The following is an 18672-nucleotide window of genomic DNA, read 5'->3' on the forward strand; positions in this document are numbered from 1 at the left end:
ATCTGCTTAAAAAGTAACTTCAGAATCGGCAGTCAGAATTTTGGAAGGTCTGTTTGTCAATTTAAGGTTTAAAATCAATTTAGAAAAGAAACGGACTCAAAACACCTCTTCTAAGTACTAGTTAAGACACCTTCAAATTACATACATGCCATAGTTTCAGTCCAAAAGCAAACTTCCTTTTAAAAACCACATATACATCATAGACTGCATATTGATTCAGGAAATAAAGGTTTGGGAACTAATTCAAACAAACTGCAGCAAAAGCAGAGTCTTATTGCCTCACAGTCACCATCTTATCAGTCAACACTCAGTGAGAAATAACCACATGGTCCTCCCAAAGTTATAGCTGCTTTTGAGCACAAGCTTTCAAAATGACAAATTTAGAAGTGTCAGCAACCCCTTTACTATTCCCAATGGCAGAAATTAGGAGCATCTGAGTCACAGTAATCGCCTCATTTGCACCTGCACATGTATTATCTTATACCATTTGGAAGATAGTTTAAATCAAGCAAATGTTTCTATGTCATAATTAGGATTACTGAGAGCAATTACATCATCATTTATAATAATGCATGTGGTAAGATGTAACATGGTTAGATGCAGCTTTCAGTTGTATGCCTAGTTTATGGGCTAATTCAGTATGCCACAGTTCATAATCCTCAACACAAGCGTTTGCCCAAAGGAGTAGCATGGATGTAATATAGTTAGTTTTTAACTACGTTTGAATGTCTGAATTTTGTCAGCTGTATAAATCAAAACACCCCAAACTGCTAAATGTGTAAACAATATCTCCTTAGAGGCTTTGTATTGGTGAATACTTTAAAAGAAAATGCAATATTTACCTGAACATCTGCACTTGTATTAGAGCTCCTGTATCAACTGACAACACATACTTCTAACCAACAGTTATGCTGGTAGTATTGCCACAAAACAGATGTATTTCACATTCAGGAAGCACAAACATTCCTCCAAAAGACACCTCTAGTGAGACACATGGTAAATATGGGTTTGTGTAAGCAACTCTGAAATGCAAAGTGAGGATTTCACAGGCAACTTTTTAGGTCCAAAGTCCTTTTTGTACCTGCAGTGAATGCAAATTCTACAAGTCAAAAAAGGTAGTTAAATCATTCACATATCCTGTAAGTTTCATATACAAAGTTTACTGCATCAAGTAGGATTTTCTCCTTTGAGATGAAAGAAGATGCCAGAAAATAGTGCCTATTTCCTCCAGCCTCTAAGTTAGAGGAAATTCCAAGCATGTGCTTAAATTTAATCCTATTTGGTTTGCACCAAACCATAAGGAGCTAAGCTCCACCAAATTCCAAGCAAGTAATTACTCTAAGGTGTTCAGCTGAATCAGGTATCATATGATGATGTTACATACTGCTAGATGTCTTAACTGTCAAGCTGCACTATCAACCCGCAAAACACAATTATGTGGTGTTCAGTGTTGAACTGATGCATTTTAATGGTACAAGACAAATATAATTTAGGGATCGATTCTGATGAGAACTTTATTGAAAGTGACGTGCCTACAGGAAGGCATGAGTGGTTTCATTTGTCTCTAGGCTTTGAAGATGACAATAAGGAGTGATGCACTGTATCAATCCCGTGAAACACTGGAGATGAACCCAGCCTACCCATACCGACAAAAAAATTGCATTAGATCCATCAGATCTAAACTTGCCACTAGCCTGTGGAATTACATTACAGGTCCTCTTATCTGGAAACTTTTACAGTGCATTATGTCTTTCTTGGGGCTAAAAATGAGACTGAAAGAGCAAGAACCATAGAAAACAGCATTTCATAGTTCTTATTTTATATTCTGTAGAAACACCACCACTAGGGCAAAAGTAAGTAGCAGCAGCAGTTTTTCAGACTTAGAAGATTCTTACATGTACAGCAATCTCTTTCCATAAGGTGAAAAGGCTCTTCAGGTTCTCAGAAAATGACATCTGAAGTATCATGAAACAGTTGACTTATATTTTTTCCCTTGAAATAAGTTAATAAAAGAACCATCCCAGAGTCTTTAAAAATACCCCACCGTCTAATAATTGAACTTAAAAGAAAATGCATCTCTGAACTTAAGAACAGATGTAATATTTAGAAATATATTACAAAGAATGGCTGTAATATAAGAAGAATGTTCCTAATACATTAAAAAATTACAAATTTCTCTCTTTTTTTTCTGTTTCTTACTGCTTCTGCCACTTCAGCATATACAGATTTCAACACTTCCCAAATCGTATTGTAAAAACAACCCATATGAGTACTCTCCTGTAAATAGAAACATGTAATAACACCCCACTTAGATTTGCATTTCAGACTAATTTGACTTAAGTTATTAATAATAACAATAAAGACATTTAACTTAGATACAAATTAATTGTCTTACAAGTGGATCATACTGCAAAAAATCTTCTGGCAGTTCAAAGCATGAGAAAGTCTGGAAAACCCAATTCAGTAAAACACTTAGCAGCTGGTTCCGTTACTACACAATGATTAATCTCAACATGACCTAGGTTTTCCCATTAGAGATGGAAAGCAATGCCAGTTCACTTTTGTACATGGCTGGGCAGTTTCAGAGAGGCTTGGAAAGAGGAGCATGAGAATTTCCACACCACTACACTGGTGAAGAACCAGAAACATTCACCTCCCATTTTTTCCCACAGCTTGTTATAAATCTCTTGAAATTCTGCCTATTTTTGTATGAAGGCTGCTGTAGCCTTCAGTGCAAGAATGTTGTAATTACTATAAGCTCTTAGCTACTTAACAGATGAATGCATTGTTAGATAAATATTGATGTATGGCTATAGATAGGTACACATTCATAGTTTAACAGTGAATCATCTAAAGCATGACTGCATTTCCCCTTTAATTAAAAGCAGAGTATTCCAGAAAATATGTGGGATAGAAAAACACCAGAAACTTATGATCTCTCTCAAAAAAATTACTGAATAGAACTAAAAGACACTGCTCTTCCCTTTTATGACTTCAAGACTCTTTAACCATTTCTACTGTCTCCTTCTCTACTGCTCACATCCACTTCATTAAACTCGATTAACTTAGTAATTTCATTTATTTATTCACCATTGTTGCCAGCAATAAGCAATAGCCTGCATGCTGCACTCATAAAAAACTGCACCAGTGGAGGTGACCGCTGTCACTACTGCTGAAATGCAACACCCACCCCTCACTGCACTCACATCCCCCGTTTGGTTTCTAGAAATGCTCAACAAGTGATGTTGGTGAATAAGGGTGCCATTTTTTCTGCATAGAGGAATTCAGTGACACACCTTTGTTTCATCTGCACTTCCATGTCAGATGCCATTCTGTCCATCTCTGATGTTGTGACCAACACGATATTAATAGGAACCTTTACTTTTAAAGCAGCCCTCATATAACATAATCCCGATTCACATAAGGAACTGCACAGCATCTGCTTCAGACAACATGTATTTTGCCTATTTTTAAGTCCAGTTTTAGCACTTGATAGGCTAAATGTAACTTAGGCTAAGTATTCTAAAGAAAAATGTTTGTTAAGCATAGCAAATATATGCATTTAGTGGGATATGATCTATACTGACATCTTCTTACACCATATCTCATATGCATGCTCTAATAGCAGGAAGCAGAACACTGAGAGGACTGGACTCCCCCCATAGCAAGCACAATTCATTTTTCAATTAGATTAGGCATATGAGAATTGAACAGCAGGAGAAAGCCGATGAAAAATTGCTTCATTTGTAATCCTGTGTGCATGGCAACTACATTGGGGAGATTACTGTAATATTTCCATCAATCCAGACATTCTGCAAAGTCAAATATCCTTAACTCAGTAATTTTTTTCTCTTTTTAGCCTAACAGTAAGAGCTTGCCTGGCAAGAATACATCAGATACTCTTGATTATAGTAAGCACATGTGAATTTTCACTGAGCACAAACGAAGATAAAGTCATGGTCAAATAGAGTACAATTTAGCACACCACTGGCATTAGAGGCATACTTAGACCTACCCATCAGGATGTCTGCTTATGGTTATGCATTTCAGACTTAAGTGCTTAAACTCCCCTGGATAGCAATTCCCAAGACTTGCTCTGGGAACAGCAACTGAAACACTAGTTCTATAGCTTTTGCAGACAGTCTGTAACTAGTTCTGGGTGGATACCTCCAATCTGCTAGCATGTAAGAATTAAGATGATTAATTTGCTTCTTTCACAATCAAACACTCCCTGTTAGGAGTCTGATCTTAAACTGAATGACATTTGTAATGCAGTAGCAAGTAAGTCTTGGAAGCTGTTGGAGTGGTTGTACTCCTATGATTTTGGGCTGCTTCAGCACTCACAGACACTTGCATTAATAACTCAATTTATAGTGACAGGAAGAGAAGTTTAACTGAGGTGACCCAGTCCCCATTAATTAACAAAGGCTGGGATAGATGAGCACAGTGAAGATTTCATCTCCTCACAGTTCAAAACCTTTCTGGAACAGCCGTGAAACTTTGTCAATGTCCTTTCCAGATACAAATTCTGCCTTTTATAGGCACACGTATCCATGAATTAAATAGCACACATAGCTAATAAACCAAGCAAGTTTCAATAACTAAGCATATTGACACTTCTGTAAGTGGACAGTGTTTTCAGCAAAACAGTGCTACTCCCACCTGAATGGAACCCATTCATTCACAAAGTCAAACAATTCCAAGCCAGCCTTCTCTTAGATCACATTTGCAAGCTGGACAACTTCAATATTCTTTCAGACTTGTCATCCATCTAATGAAAGAATGACATTTTATATTTGGCACATGATGAGCTAACTTATTAGTTCCTTAAAGCATAGAGGCAGAAGCAATACAGAAAATACAGAGAGACTGGGAGAAGCCATCCTGCTTCAGAGAGCAGTAAATAAGGCTTTAGAAAAAGGTCTCGGTTTAAGCAATTTGTGATAAATTTCAGTACCGTAATGTGCTCTATTTGTATCATCTCGTAAATGAGTGTTCCAGCTTTTCATTGCATTCATACCAAAGAGCAAGTAAATCAAATCAAATATATGTCTATGGACATATCTGCAACTATGAGTTAATGGTAACCTACAAAGCTTTCTAATACCAAACAAATTCAGTATATTGATTTAAAATAACTCACATATATATTCACCTTTTTCTACAGCTCTCTTTTCTCCAAAGAGAGGCACGTGAAATGGCTGGAGAAAGCCTTGTGCAGCCATTTATCTCATTTGCAATATCTGCAGATCTGGAGAAAGCTGGTTCCTTTACTGCCTAAAGTCATTTCATGATATTTATGAGATTAAAAGGGGGCTTGCGCTTAGAAAAATCAAGATTCACATCTTTCCTCAAGAACATTAATGCTCATGAGCAAATACAATGGACCATTTAGCTACAAAAGATGGAGAGGATATAGCATGCTACTAATGAAAGCATTTGAGAACATCAGTGTCAGCAAAGTGCATTTAGATCTATTTTAAACATCTTCTATTCTCTGCCTAATTTTCTACAACAGTTAAATAAGCTGGACAGAAAAATATGAGAGGCTTAGAAGAGGAAAATGTTGGATCTATTTCCCAGTTTTTTTTATCCTTTCCTCCAAAGTTGCAGCAGGGGACATATTTTACTAGCAGAAAGAGTTGAGTCTCCAACTTGGAGTAGTAACAGGTTCGTCAGTTCTGCCAAGCCAGTGGAATGCAGAATTTACAAAGGCTCAGCAACAGACTGTTGTTCCAGCTGGTGAGTACCTTTCCCTATTAAAATACAACATAGTAAAGGCAGGCATCGGTTGATTCCCCTCATAAACAGAATGTGTTGCCTTCCTCCAAGAAACAGCTCAATGGTATCTCACTGTATTTCAAATATTAGAGAATGAAGTGGCAAAACTGGTAGCTTAGTACATACTGTAGGGTTATGATGAAGCAAAAAAATTTTAAAAAGCTGAATTATATATATAAACTAGCCAAATGATTTTAAAATCAATGTCCTTTGGTGGAAGAGGTCCCAGTTGGTTATAAGTATTCCAGCCGGCCTGTATCATGTCAGTATTTAAGCACATAAAACCACTATAGGTAACGTGTAAAGTTTAATACATGATTCATTTGCTCTTGTGTGAGAACTCCATGCTGTCTTTAGTCTGCGATTTAGCAATATATTTTTTGCTTGAGTACTAATAAATCATCTATTCAGTGGAATGTTTTAAGATTTCATGGGAGATTAAAAAATAAAGAATCACAGCATAGAAAATTCATTTTTTTTTTTCTTTGGAAGCCTTCAGTTAGTACTGGAAGTCACCATAGGGTGACCTGTGCAAAACCACATTCTCTGAAGGCCGCATCCAACTGTTTCTTCCAGTGACATTATTCTCTTGGGCAAAGGCAGCAGAGCAGAACTGGAAGGGCAGAAAGCCTGTATGACTCAGCCCAGATGCACAGAATCTGAATCTTAGAACACAGGATTTACAATACCTTAGATTAAGATCTGCATTTAATTGTGCTACTTACAAAAGATCTGTTCTTAAGTTTATGGAGAATTTTCTCTATAGTGTAGAAACATTCATCAAACCTGAATAGAAAAATTACTTCCAAGGAAAAATGTGCCACTTTTAAGGAGCTGCGAGAGGAAATACAATGCCTATGATTTGGCAAAGACGACCATTTCCTTGCATCCAAAATAAAGATGCTGCTTCCTAAGAACTAGACAAGTGCCTGGGGAAATTTAGAAACTACAACTCCAGGTGACAAAAGTGACCTTTGCAATGGTGGAAAATACAAGAACTTAGCAGGAATTGTCCAACCTTCTTCAAGTGCGGATTTTTGTAACTGTTGCAGATGCAGATTGGATATATGGCTGCTTATCTTATCGTGGGTGAAAAGTTCAACTCCATTTGATTTCATTTAAAAAGACAAGAAATATGAACTGGAAAGTATGGATAACTAGAAACACAGAGAAACTGATTCAGAAAAACAATTCTTCTTTGACTCTTCATCTACTCATAGACAGTACCTCTATTTAACAACCAAGCTAAACTCTCCATTGTCTATTTCAAGATCAGTCAGAGACCACGCTTATACTATGAAGAAGTGGAACAAGAATGTAAATATTGATAACTGAAACAGTCCTTACAAAATGTGAGTTAAAACACTACTAACAGACAGACCCCAGATGATTTGAAGTGACTAAACTAAGCATGTTTGTCAGTTGGTGCAAAATCTTTACTGTGCTTAGGAGGTGCACTACAGATGACAGTTCCCTACCCTACTCTGTGTCGATTCACTGAACTTTGTCTGTTCCAGCATAGAAAAATCCTAGGGTGCTAATTCATTTATGATCCATGCTTCGGCACCCTTGTTTTCCTTCAACTACAACAACAACATAAGACACTTTAGCCACTCCGGTACATGGCGTGAACTGTACCAAACTGTTACCAGTACTTTCATCTCTAGTTTTAAAGGAAGACTAGAACTGATCCCTAACTTTTTGCTAATAAATTCACGACCACTGAGCATTTTCAAGAAGCTCCTTAATATTTTATAGCTTAATATAATGAAGTTGAGTCATAAGGTAATTACTGTTCTTACTTGATATATGAACCATACCTTAGAACATCATTTTAAAAGCTACTGACACATATAATATATGTCAACATCCCTTTATTATTCTGATACCTTAAATATGGCAGCCCAACTTCAAATAAAGGTACAGAAATCCTAAGCATCACCTCAATGCTTTTAAATATCATTTCTGAAAACGGACATCTCATCGTTCAGCTAAATCTTAAGAAGAATTTTAAAAAGAGGAAATGCCAAGAACTTCCACTGTAGTCTGAAAGACGTCACTTGATTACATATTCAAATCATAACACTTTAAGGGGAAGATGAGGAAAACAATCACAAAAGAAAAGGCACCATCAGAACAGATACAGAATTTGCTTTTGGGAAAAACTCAAGGGTTTGTTTTGATTCTGCAAAGTAAATCCCCAAACCACAGTGGTTTTCATTTTGGACTTTCAGCCTGCAGCAAACAACTAATGCCCTCACAGCTTTCTAAGAAGGATACCAGAAAAGGAACAGAGAAAAACATCCTAACTCAGCTTGTGGCAGGAAATGCAGTGAGGCTGTGGATAGACCATAAGTAAATTAGCAGCTAGAAAATCAACAGCTGGTTTTAGAAATGCTTAAACACCAAATGTAGCTCAGCAGTTCAGTAACAGCAGTTCAGTGTAGTCAGGTTATCCAGGCTACATGTGGAAATGCAAACTGACTGGTATAGGGACCTAATAGTTAAAGAGAAAGGGTTAAAAGAAAACAAATCTTCAATGCCTTTAGTCTGTGCCTTGTTCTGTATTTACAGCTGTAACACTTCAAAAATACTTACAAATCTACACAGAAGTTGTGAACTAAATTTCAAGAGGCAAAATTCTTTTGCTCAAATGCCAAGCTGGAGCTTACAAATAATTCAAATGGCACATGAACCACCACACTCTGTATGCATTTGAATGCATGTAACGATCTGGAGTCTATTTGGATTTGTCCACTCCCTCTGCCATATAACAAGTGTGCTGCAGAAGAACAGGACAGGTGCAATGGAACAGAATAATGAAGTAATGGCAGCTTGATTTTATTTGCCAAGGGACAAATGAAATCGTATTCTCTTACTTATTACTTGCTCATAAGTCATAATTGGATGGCTCAGGGTTACTTGTGATACTGCTGAGTTAGGTGGTGGTGCTAAATATTTCATCAGTGGGGGGCTAGAAAACATGGACTTGAGGACATCAGTTTGGAAACAGAGCAGCAAAGACAATTAAATATTCAGCTAATTCCCTACCATTTGACTAATACACAGAACTCCACTGAAGCTTCTTATTTGGAAGCAGTGCTGGCTATGTCACTCCTGGCAATAAATTGCCTTTTACATACATGGATAAGCAGCCTAATCAAATAAGGATTTAAAGCAAGATGTGCTAAAATAAACTGCTGATTTCTATTAAAAAGTCCACCATTGCTTTCTCTGAGGCTTTATACATAGTAAGGCTATGGAGGGAAACAGAGGGTACAAATAGCAAGGTAGATAACCTCGCAGCATGCAAATATCTCTTCTCAGAATTTTTGGGCCACTCGTTTATTCATAATCATAATCCTTGTGTGTGAGAAACACCATTTAATGCCAAGGACTACTTCAGTTGCAGAGAGCGACCTGCTCTGCAGCACATTTGCATCACTACAGTTTGAGAAATTATTTGCAGCCAGAATGATAAAAGGTCTCCTACACAAGCCGTCTGCCTCTGTTTTCCAAGCTCCATCATAAAAATCACAGTCAGAAAGACCTCTCCCTGCAACTCCTGCACTGATCCTTTATCCCTCTGACTCATCTTGAAGTCTAGATTGGCAGCAGTGTTCTTCCTTACACATCTTGAATTTTCTGCAACAACACATGCTTGCCATCCTGATGTGGCACTTGCACATTACGTATTTGTCAAATGCTAAGCATTTAAAAAAAAACCTTATTTCATTTAAGACATGCTTTCTATTCCTCGGAGTACTTGTGGGTCTTCCTATGTATCCATATACTCATTTTCTATTTAAGCTAACAAACATAAACAGGTCACAAACAAATTGCAGATAAAGGCTACAGCTGTCTTCAGTTTTATCTTCCTGCCACATTATTTGCTGGAGTTTATAGAATCAGAAAATGGCTTGGGTTGGAAGGGGTCTCAAAGATCATCCAGTTCCAACACTTCTGCTGTAGGCAGGGCACCAGCTCAGGCTGCCCAGGGCCCCATCCGACCTGGCCTTGTGCACTTCCAGGAATGGGGCACCACAGCTTCTACGGGCACCTCACCGCCCTCTGAGGAAAGAATTTCCTCCTAACAGCTAACCTAAATCCCCTTCCTTTAGTTTAAAATGAGTCTCCTCTTCCTACCACTACCTACTCATGAGGTCTCCCTGGAACCTTCTGTAGACTGAGCAAGCCCAACTCCCTCAACCTTTCTTCATAGGAGAGGTGCTCCAGTCCTCTGATCATCTTCATGGCCATCCTCTGGGTCTGCTCTAACAGTCTTTCTTGTGCTTGGAGCCTCACAAAAGCAGAGCAGAAGGGGACAATCCCCTCCTTCTCCTTATTGGTCATCCCTTTTCTGATGCAGCCCAGGATGCAGCTGGCCTTAGGGGCAGCAAGTACATACTGCTGCATTCTGAGATTACAAACCTCAAAAATATCTTCTATTTAAAAGAAATTGTGTATGTCCAAACTGGTAGACTACAATTCATACAATCAACAAGCCACCAATTAAAATAATCTTCGGACAGCTGAAGGAGAAAACACTAGCCATGAAATCACCAAGTTCCACAAACAACTCTGCATTCTGTTTCATATAATTCAACTTCTCTGCATAAAGATCTCAAAAACAATGGAAAAAATTAATTTAGTTTAGTTTGTATATATAAAAATATATACATCATAAATCCTGAGATTAAAATCTGTTAACAGCTGGTCATGAAGAAACTGTACAAAATGGGGCATAATGTTTCTAGCAATAAGAAGATCTAGTCAAAAGCAGAACCTTCTTGTGGAGGAGTTAAGCACAAAACATAAATTCACAGAAAACTAGGTCTTGTCTGTCTTGCTGCTCATAGAACCACTTGTTTAATCTAGTGAAAAAGTAATTGTGTTAGAACTATGTATTCTAAAGCAAAGATGATTCATTTCTCAAGGTGAAAACTGTTCACAAAGAACACTGCAGTCAAGTGTGGAACTAGAAACCAAAAGCATAATGAACAAAGAAACTCAACTAAAATATAAGCCATTTCAGTTGGAATCACAGCAGCCTGTGAGAAGAACTACTTTCAGCTGTTTCCTTACATTTAATTTATTAGTCACACGCTGTGTGCCTGCAATAGTTTTACCAAGGTATTTTCAAACTTGGTCACTGACCTGGACTTTCTAAGCCAGTGGTTCCAAAGAAGGTATTTAATAAAGCATTTGTCTTTTTAATGATAGTTGTAATATTTCTTGGGGAACATTTAAAAGTGTGATTTTATTAGTATTTTACTTCTTCACAGCTTCTGTGGCAGTATTAGATCTCCTTTTCCATGTGTTTATGAAGAGTACCAAGGCTAAGAAGTTCATTAATTTCAGAACAGATCTGATGCTGGTTCATCATTGTGCTTAAAGCCAGAAAGATACTGTCTTCTTCAATAGAAAGGAACCACATCTTAGAACTTTCATTAAAAGCAATATGTGTAATCAAGTATAAAGTCAATGTTACCAAGAAGGAGAATGTTTATCCTGAATGAGAATAAACTTCCTTCTCTATACTGCAAATTATTTTATTTAATAAAGGCGAAATCTAATAGTGTAGTCTTTAAGTTTTGCTGCCTGATTAACTCCCAATATAAGAACATATTTTTCATTGCTTTACATTATGCAATGCTCTGAAGAAACGACACTATACCCAAAACCACCCCCAAAATAAAATCAAGGTAAGGAAAAATATCCTTCAGAATCTGATAAATTCTTAGATCCTCTCATCTTATTAGGACATAATACCCTACTAATTTTAGCCTCTTTTTCCCCTAAAGATTAGTATTACATTTGAGATTAGGAGTCAGATTTTTGTAAACCACTTAGCAGTTAACAGATTTCAGCTCCCATGTCTCTTCAAAGCCTCTGAAATTCCCATTCCATTTCAGTTTTTAGGAAGGAAAATTTAGATGCATGTTCTCACCAATTAACTTTACCAATAATAGAAGAAATTGAAACTTCAAGCAAAAACAGAATTGTAATTGTGAAGAACAGAAGAACGTAGTTGAATTAATCTCTTTCTTTATGCTCCCCTGGACACCTCCCCAGCTCAGTTTTCTGAGCTCATCCCCAGCTTTCCAAAGCTACCTTGCAAGTAAAAACATCTACTTCCTAACCTGTGAGCTTTGGTTGCAGGCGAATCCACCACTTCTCTCTGTCCTTACTGCTATGGCACAGCTCACTGCCTTGTTTCATAAATAATTTACCAAACAAATGCATGACTGTAAGATACTGCTGGGTTGTATTTAACAACCTCTAGTTGTTACCTACATTTTTCTCAAATTCTTGTGCATTTAACTATTCTTTAGCTGGGGGATTTCCCAAATGACTACATCAATTAAAGTAAACGCCACATCAAATTAAATATCTAAACCTATGAAGGATTTAATAAAACTGCTGATTGTTAGCAGCTGCTTCTATATATCACGGAGGCTCCAAATGTATATTAACATATTACAGGGAATATATTAACAACAAAGGCCGTATGAGTGTGTTACTGCGCAGATTATACAGGAATTAATGAAGTCTACATATAGTGGTAATGAAACTGCATTTTAAAGAAATAGGAAATCTCTGAAAGCAAATTATGAACAAGCCTTTCCATTTAGTCTGTCTAATAGTTCATATTCACTAGTCTATATTCATTATAATTTGATTTCTAATTTAAGAACACTGGTAAGTCCTATTTGTCAGCTGGGATAGCGTATCAATAGAAGTAAGATGCTGCAATTTAGCTTTTTTTTTTTTTCCTTATCGCAAAACATTTTTATTTTTCCACATTAACAGTCTGCATACCGACTTCATCCTGGATCTCCTCAGCTACAGCAGGCACATTGTAGAGGAAGGAGAGAGACTGATTCATGCGTTCATATATCACACGTAGATGTGTCATAACCTAAAGAAATAAAAATATTTTAAGGAGGGGAATATTATTAATAGTAGTTATTATCAGAAAATTTACATTTTATGTTATTTTATTTTTTTGCAAAGCAAGAGAGTTTTTACTGGAAGCAGGAATAATATTCTTCAAGTGCTGAAACTGTCAAATGCATTGCGATATTCACCTCTGCTACACAAAATACTGTGCTAGACACTCCTCCGTAGCAAACACCTGAAAGACCATGGGAATGAAATAACTTAAAGCAGGAATTTACATTTGCTGTGGGGGTACACAAACAACTATTGTAGCAGGAACTCACAGCCTCATTTACTCTCCAATAATGTGTACTCTTGCCCAATGCTGTAACCTTCCGCATGTCATTCAAGCCAAGTGAGGCACAACTGATTGCTGGATCAAAATGTGCCAGCTGTTTTTTTTTTTTTTTTCCTTTCTCCTTATTCTAATACTGCAAAAAAGAAACATCTACTCTCTGAAGAAAAACTGAACGCACTTGATAAAAGCATTTGAAAATATCTCATAAAATATTTCCAATCAGAAGCATTACTGTGTTGTCCCAGGTGATTCTAGCTGTTGCCTCAGGTTGTGCCTGCATGCTGCTATGGGTGGAATTTCAACATCCCACAATAATCTTCCCCAGGGTACTCTGCAAGTATCACATCTCTTCAACAGAAAGGGAAACAGAGGTGCATCTTGGAAGACTCAGACTACTGACAAAGGCAATTAAGCCTAAACAGGAAAACAGGTTCCATACAGCAATTTCAATGAAAAAAAATTATGGTTCTGAACATTTATTTTTTTTCCCTGCTTTCCACTGAAATAAAAACTCCCTGGTAGATCCTCCAGCCTACATTCCTTCAACCTTCTGACCTATTCAAGAAGTGAAGATGTTACGGAAATACGCATTCTTAAGGCAATATACAAAACAATAGCTACTTCCTGTACCTAAATGTCACTTTCCATTCTTCATGTGTGTGGCCAGTTTGTAGTCTGCAAAATTCAATTGGTTTTTATGATTTAACAACCCGGTGTTTTAGAAATTAGTGTAAGATGTAAAAGGACATGCTATCATATTTAAGAGAAAAGAAAACCCAGATCGCTGCAGAAGATGTTTAGAAGTGTGCATTTTTAACTCTAGCAATTTCAAGCTAGCATGGTCTCCATGTACAAGTCTGGCTGAAATAGCTGTTTCATAATTCTAATATGCAAATCACGCCATTCAATGAGGTATATGGCTTTGATTTGGCTTTTAGCAATGCCACTCAGTTCATAACCGTGTGGCTGGAACAGAGCTTCCTATTGCGTCCTGCAGAGGGAACAGAGGCAGATTCTGCAGATTACAGCACACACTTTTAGCAGCTTATCCATTTTGCCTGCAATTTTAATTGCTCTTTTGCAAGCCAGCTATATCTTCCATGTTTTTTTGCTTCCTCACCCTCCATGATTTACAAAGGTAACATAAAAGCTGTTCCAAAGCACACACATTGAGGACTGCAGTAACATTCAGTAGTTAAAATGCCACAAACTACCATGCACATTTTTAAAAACTATGTTAAACTTGAGTGCATTACAGTAATCACATTTATAGATGCTACAAGTACCTCTGCAATGACTACAAAAAGACTGGTTGCAGTCAGATGGCTGTACCACTTCTGGTTTTGCTGCTTCAGCTGAGTGAAGTATAACCATATGTGTTAGCTAAATCTATTGCAGACATTTTCCTTGAGGTATTATTTACCAAAGCAGTAATAAAGGCTCTGAGCATTACTGCTCTGGAGGGCTCCTTGGGAAGTGCTCATGACTGGCTCACTGTTCTGATAGACAGCATACCTGCTTTTCAGTTCTTTTCAGAAGATAAATTACACCCACACGACTCCTACATCACTTTGTCTTGATCTTCTGCAGGAAAGCAATTTATTTTTTATTGCATTTAAAACTGCCCACAGAAAGTAGTCAGATGTTTTTTAAAAAGTAAGTTGACAGAAAACTCACAATGGTTATGAGAAATATGACCCCACTAACCCTCAGTGGGGATTACCTGAGATCTAATTTGGGCAGCTTTCTTAGGGTCTACCATCCGGACATGTTCAAAGTGTTTGAGAGTATGCTGCCTGTCTTTCTGCTCAGCACGCACATACTTCTTCAGCATGTTGAATACGTGACGAGGCTATAGGGAAGAAACAGGAAACAAATGAATTAAATTTAGAACAACACATGTTTTATTTCCATACATTGGAGGTATGCCCCAAAACAGGAGCACAGAACAACTATTATGTTGTATGCTCTGCATTGATGGATATCAAACTGTGATTGATATCCATGAACTATCGTTAAAACTGCAAAAGACTAAAAGCGGTTTTATTAACCAGTATCAACTATCAAATAGAATGCATCCAGAATCAAACCAGAAGGTTAATTACCTGCTCAGCAACTGCATGAGATCACCTGAAAGCATCACTCCAAGCCAAGGAGTAATCAGACAGTCTTGACTGCAAAACTTTTAGAACAAATTCAGGACTATTGTCCTGCTAATATTGCTATGCAAGCAGAAAAAAAACAAAGAGAAAATAGCTGAGGTATGGAGGGTGCACATCTTCTCAAAGTACCCAACTTGGGTATCAGATTAAAAAAAAAAAACAAAAAAAAAAACCCAAAGCTATGTATACATTTCAGGTGGCTTTAATTACTAAAAGCCATTAATTATATGCCTCAACGCATACAATACCTGAACATGAACTGAGGAGAGAACTGCAGCTGAAGGGAACACGAAAAATATGCACTGACTGATGGTACAGCAGTGAAGACTGCATAGAAGGGAAATTTTCCCTACCATGAAACTAAGATATTCACTTTTAACTCAAGTGTTTAGGGTGATGCTGGAAATCCAGCTCCCACCTTGCCAGCTCTGCTTGCATGGCTGTTCTTGTGCTACACAGGAGGCTCGAATCCCAGGGGTTGGACTCGATGATCTCTAAGGTCCCTTCCAACCCGCACGAGACTGTGATACTGTGATACTGTGTGATTTTTTCTGAAGCTGCTGAATAGTGAGAGAAAATGAAGTTGACATGAGTGAGAAGGAAAGGTTATGGTGATCTTACTGTGCAGGAAATTAAAGAAGGAGCTGAAGAAGGGAGCAGCCTCACTGGTTACTGGCACACATCCAGAGAAATGGGTATGGAAGACAAAAAATAAGCATCTTTTGTGCACAGCTTTCTGAAGCAGGAAGAACTGTGGGCAAAGCCAAAGCTTTAGAAAGACTTGGATTCATGGTCAAATATAGATCCTAAACTAATTTAACATTTACACATGATATGAATACTAAGCCATAAAGCTTGAAGAGTGAAGAATTTCTTTGGCTTAAGAGATGCAATAGAAAGTAAAACAAAGGTTATCTGAGGATCTGTCAGACAGAGAGATGTGAAGCCATTTCCAACCAAAGGATTAAACTTAGTAGTTCCATGAAAGAAAATTCATTTACGAGGAAAATAACCCCAAATCACCAAAAGCCAAACAATCTGTGATGAAGTTGCAAGAAACAATGAACAAATGTTGAAAAGTAAGCAATCCCTACAACATGACTGTAATAGCAAAACAAAATGAAATGCCAGCTGTGACAGTTTATAGGAATAAAGGCTAGAGGACCGCTAAGGTTTAAAATAGTGATTTTCTGAAAACACAAAATATCACTCCTTTTCCTGACATTTCATCATTTGTTTCCCCGAAGCACATCAGGATAGCAGGTTTGTGTACATTAAAGAGAAATGGATTAATTTCTATTTCTTCAAGGAATACTCAAATTGAAGTGTCATGTCTAATGCCAGAAGGATATGTATATGTCACACTCCTCTTTATTTCCATGGAAAGTACAGCAGATACAAAGAGCACAATAACACTATTTGACAGAGCAAATTTACAGCTATAAAACACTGTCTTTCAACATAGTCACCACCATCAGCTGTGCACTTTCACTAGAGATGAACAAAAGCCTGCGTGCTGTTCTCTTAAAAATCTGCACCAGCAGAGGTCACCCAGTATTGCCATCACCACCGCCTCACTGTGCTCACATCCACTTACTGGTCTCCAGAAATGCATAGCAAGCATCAGTGAATGTCAATGGGTGCCATTTTTTCCCCAAGGAGAAATTCAATGACACATCTCTGATTCATATGCACTTCCATGTCAGATGCCATTTTGTCAGACTGCCCCTCTGCTGCCATCTGTCACACGGCAACGAAATGTAATAGAATTTGTAGGAAGGCTCAACTTCTACTGCCATACCACCATCTGCTTCTGATGTCATGGGCCAATATAACATAGTATTATATATGAGGCATTACTTTCAGAAGAGTCTTCTTAAAATGGCTCTGCTTCCTCTTCCTAAAATAACCACTAAACATCCAAGATGCAACAGAGATCAGGTCAGACCACTGATCTTCCACACAACTTTGAAATGCTATTGGCTTGAGGGCCTTTGCTGAAGGCTAACCTGCTAGGGCTGGTGCCAGGTAGTCACAGCCCTCTATGCAGGGCTTTGCATACCCACCCATGGTTACCATAAATAAGGACCAAATTTAAACAGGCAGAAATTGTTTTTCTCCTCTATGCCTAGAATTGCAGATCTATTGCTTGAAAACTTTGAACAAATTTGTGAATCAGCAAAAATACCTCTAATCCCAAGTCCCATCTCCATACTGTATTACATCCATATTGAAGTGAACTACTTCTGCTTAGAAATCACACTCATGTATGTGCTTTTTGCAGCAGGATTTGCCCCCAGATCTCTTGTACCAAGTGGTGGTATGAACTCTTGTAATGGTACAGTGGAGCAGTCACAGTAAAGGTCTAGCAGAGGAAAGGAATGGCTCCACAGGTTAAGGAGATGCCATCAGTGTCTGAAGATGTTTTATCCACAGCCATCTATTACTTCACTGTTATGCAGGAACCTTCAGAATACACCATAAATGAAAGCGTTGGTATTATCAGCTAATTTAAGCTCAGGAAGTCTGAGCTCTGACACTGTCTATGACAAAAGAACAAATGGCTGACAGATCTCAGGGCCAGCTTTGCATCTCTCACTCTTCATTACTCAATGTACCAAGTACGAACCTCATTAAAAAAATCTAATGTTAGCACCCAAAATTTTGCTATATGTGTTGTCCGTGTGTCATACACACCTGTAGTTATCGCATTAAAAAAATATCTCACAGAGTAACTAACCTGAATCAGCCAGCAGAGGCTACGTAACCCTCATAAAATACTACCACTGTTTTCAGTTTCATTTGCTTTGTCAGCTTGTTTTTATCAAATTTCCTCTAAAAGAGACCAGGATATTCGCAATGTGACTTCCATTATCCCCATGTTAGTTACCTTAAATAAGTGGAAAACATTTCTGGCAACTGCAATTGAGGTAGTAAACAGAATGATCAGTGACCTTCTGAGCAACAGGATCCAGCACCAAATTCAGAATGCAGATCAGTTCACAAGGAATGTGGTTTAGATAGGAATAATACTACTTACTGAGAACTGGAAAACCCTGAACTGGCTAGAAAGAAGCTTAACTCCACATTAGCACAGCACGTATTTATTATTCAGCCAATGTAAAGAATAATATGAACACATCTAATGAGCACACATAGAATAATGTTGAGTGAAGTAGTGCAAAGGCTCCTGTTACATGTATCTTTGAACTATTTCAAGCACATCTGGACATGTCATTTATACCCATGAAACTTTTTCACACTTGCTTTTTATCCAACTCTTAGCACAGCCAGATCACAGTCCTCTTACAAGCTATTGTAACAGATGAACAGATGACCTATTATCTGTCCGTGAGTATTTAACTGTTAGACTCAAATCTCATTAGTTTTGGAGCATGTTGTCAAAGTATTAGTTTTGGTATGTTGGCACTTGCATATATATTCAATCCATCTGGTCCACAGTAGACAGATTCAGACTACTTGTGCAGT

At 37.7% G+C, this 18672-nt stretch overlaps 1 protein-coding gene across 2 annotated transcripts in view; it reads right to left on the reverse strand.

Annotated features, from left to right (window-relative positions):
- Window positions 1-18672, reverse strand: part of APP (amyloid beta precursor protein) — a 195840-nt gene that overhangs the window by 26962 nt on the left and 150206 nt on the right. For both annotated transcript variants that reach the window (XM_015880829.2, XM_015880839.2), the window contains 2 exons: window positions 14745-14873; window positions 12604-12703 (listed from right to left, as the gene is read on the reverse strand). In XM_015880829.2, coding sequence (XP_015736315.1) covers window positions 12604-12703; window positions 14745-14873 — 229 coding nt within the window. The remainder of the gene's footprint in view (window positions 1-12603; window positions 12704-14744; window positions 14874-18672) is intronic.

The sequence above is a fragment of the Coturnix japonica genome, chromosome 1, assembly GCF_001577835.2.
Source record: "Coturnix japonica isolate 7356 chromosome 1, Coturnix japonica 2.1, whole genome shotgun sequence".
Lineage (NCBI taxonomy): Eukaryota > Metazoa > Chordata > Aves > Galliformes > Phasianidae > Coturnix > Coturnix japonica.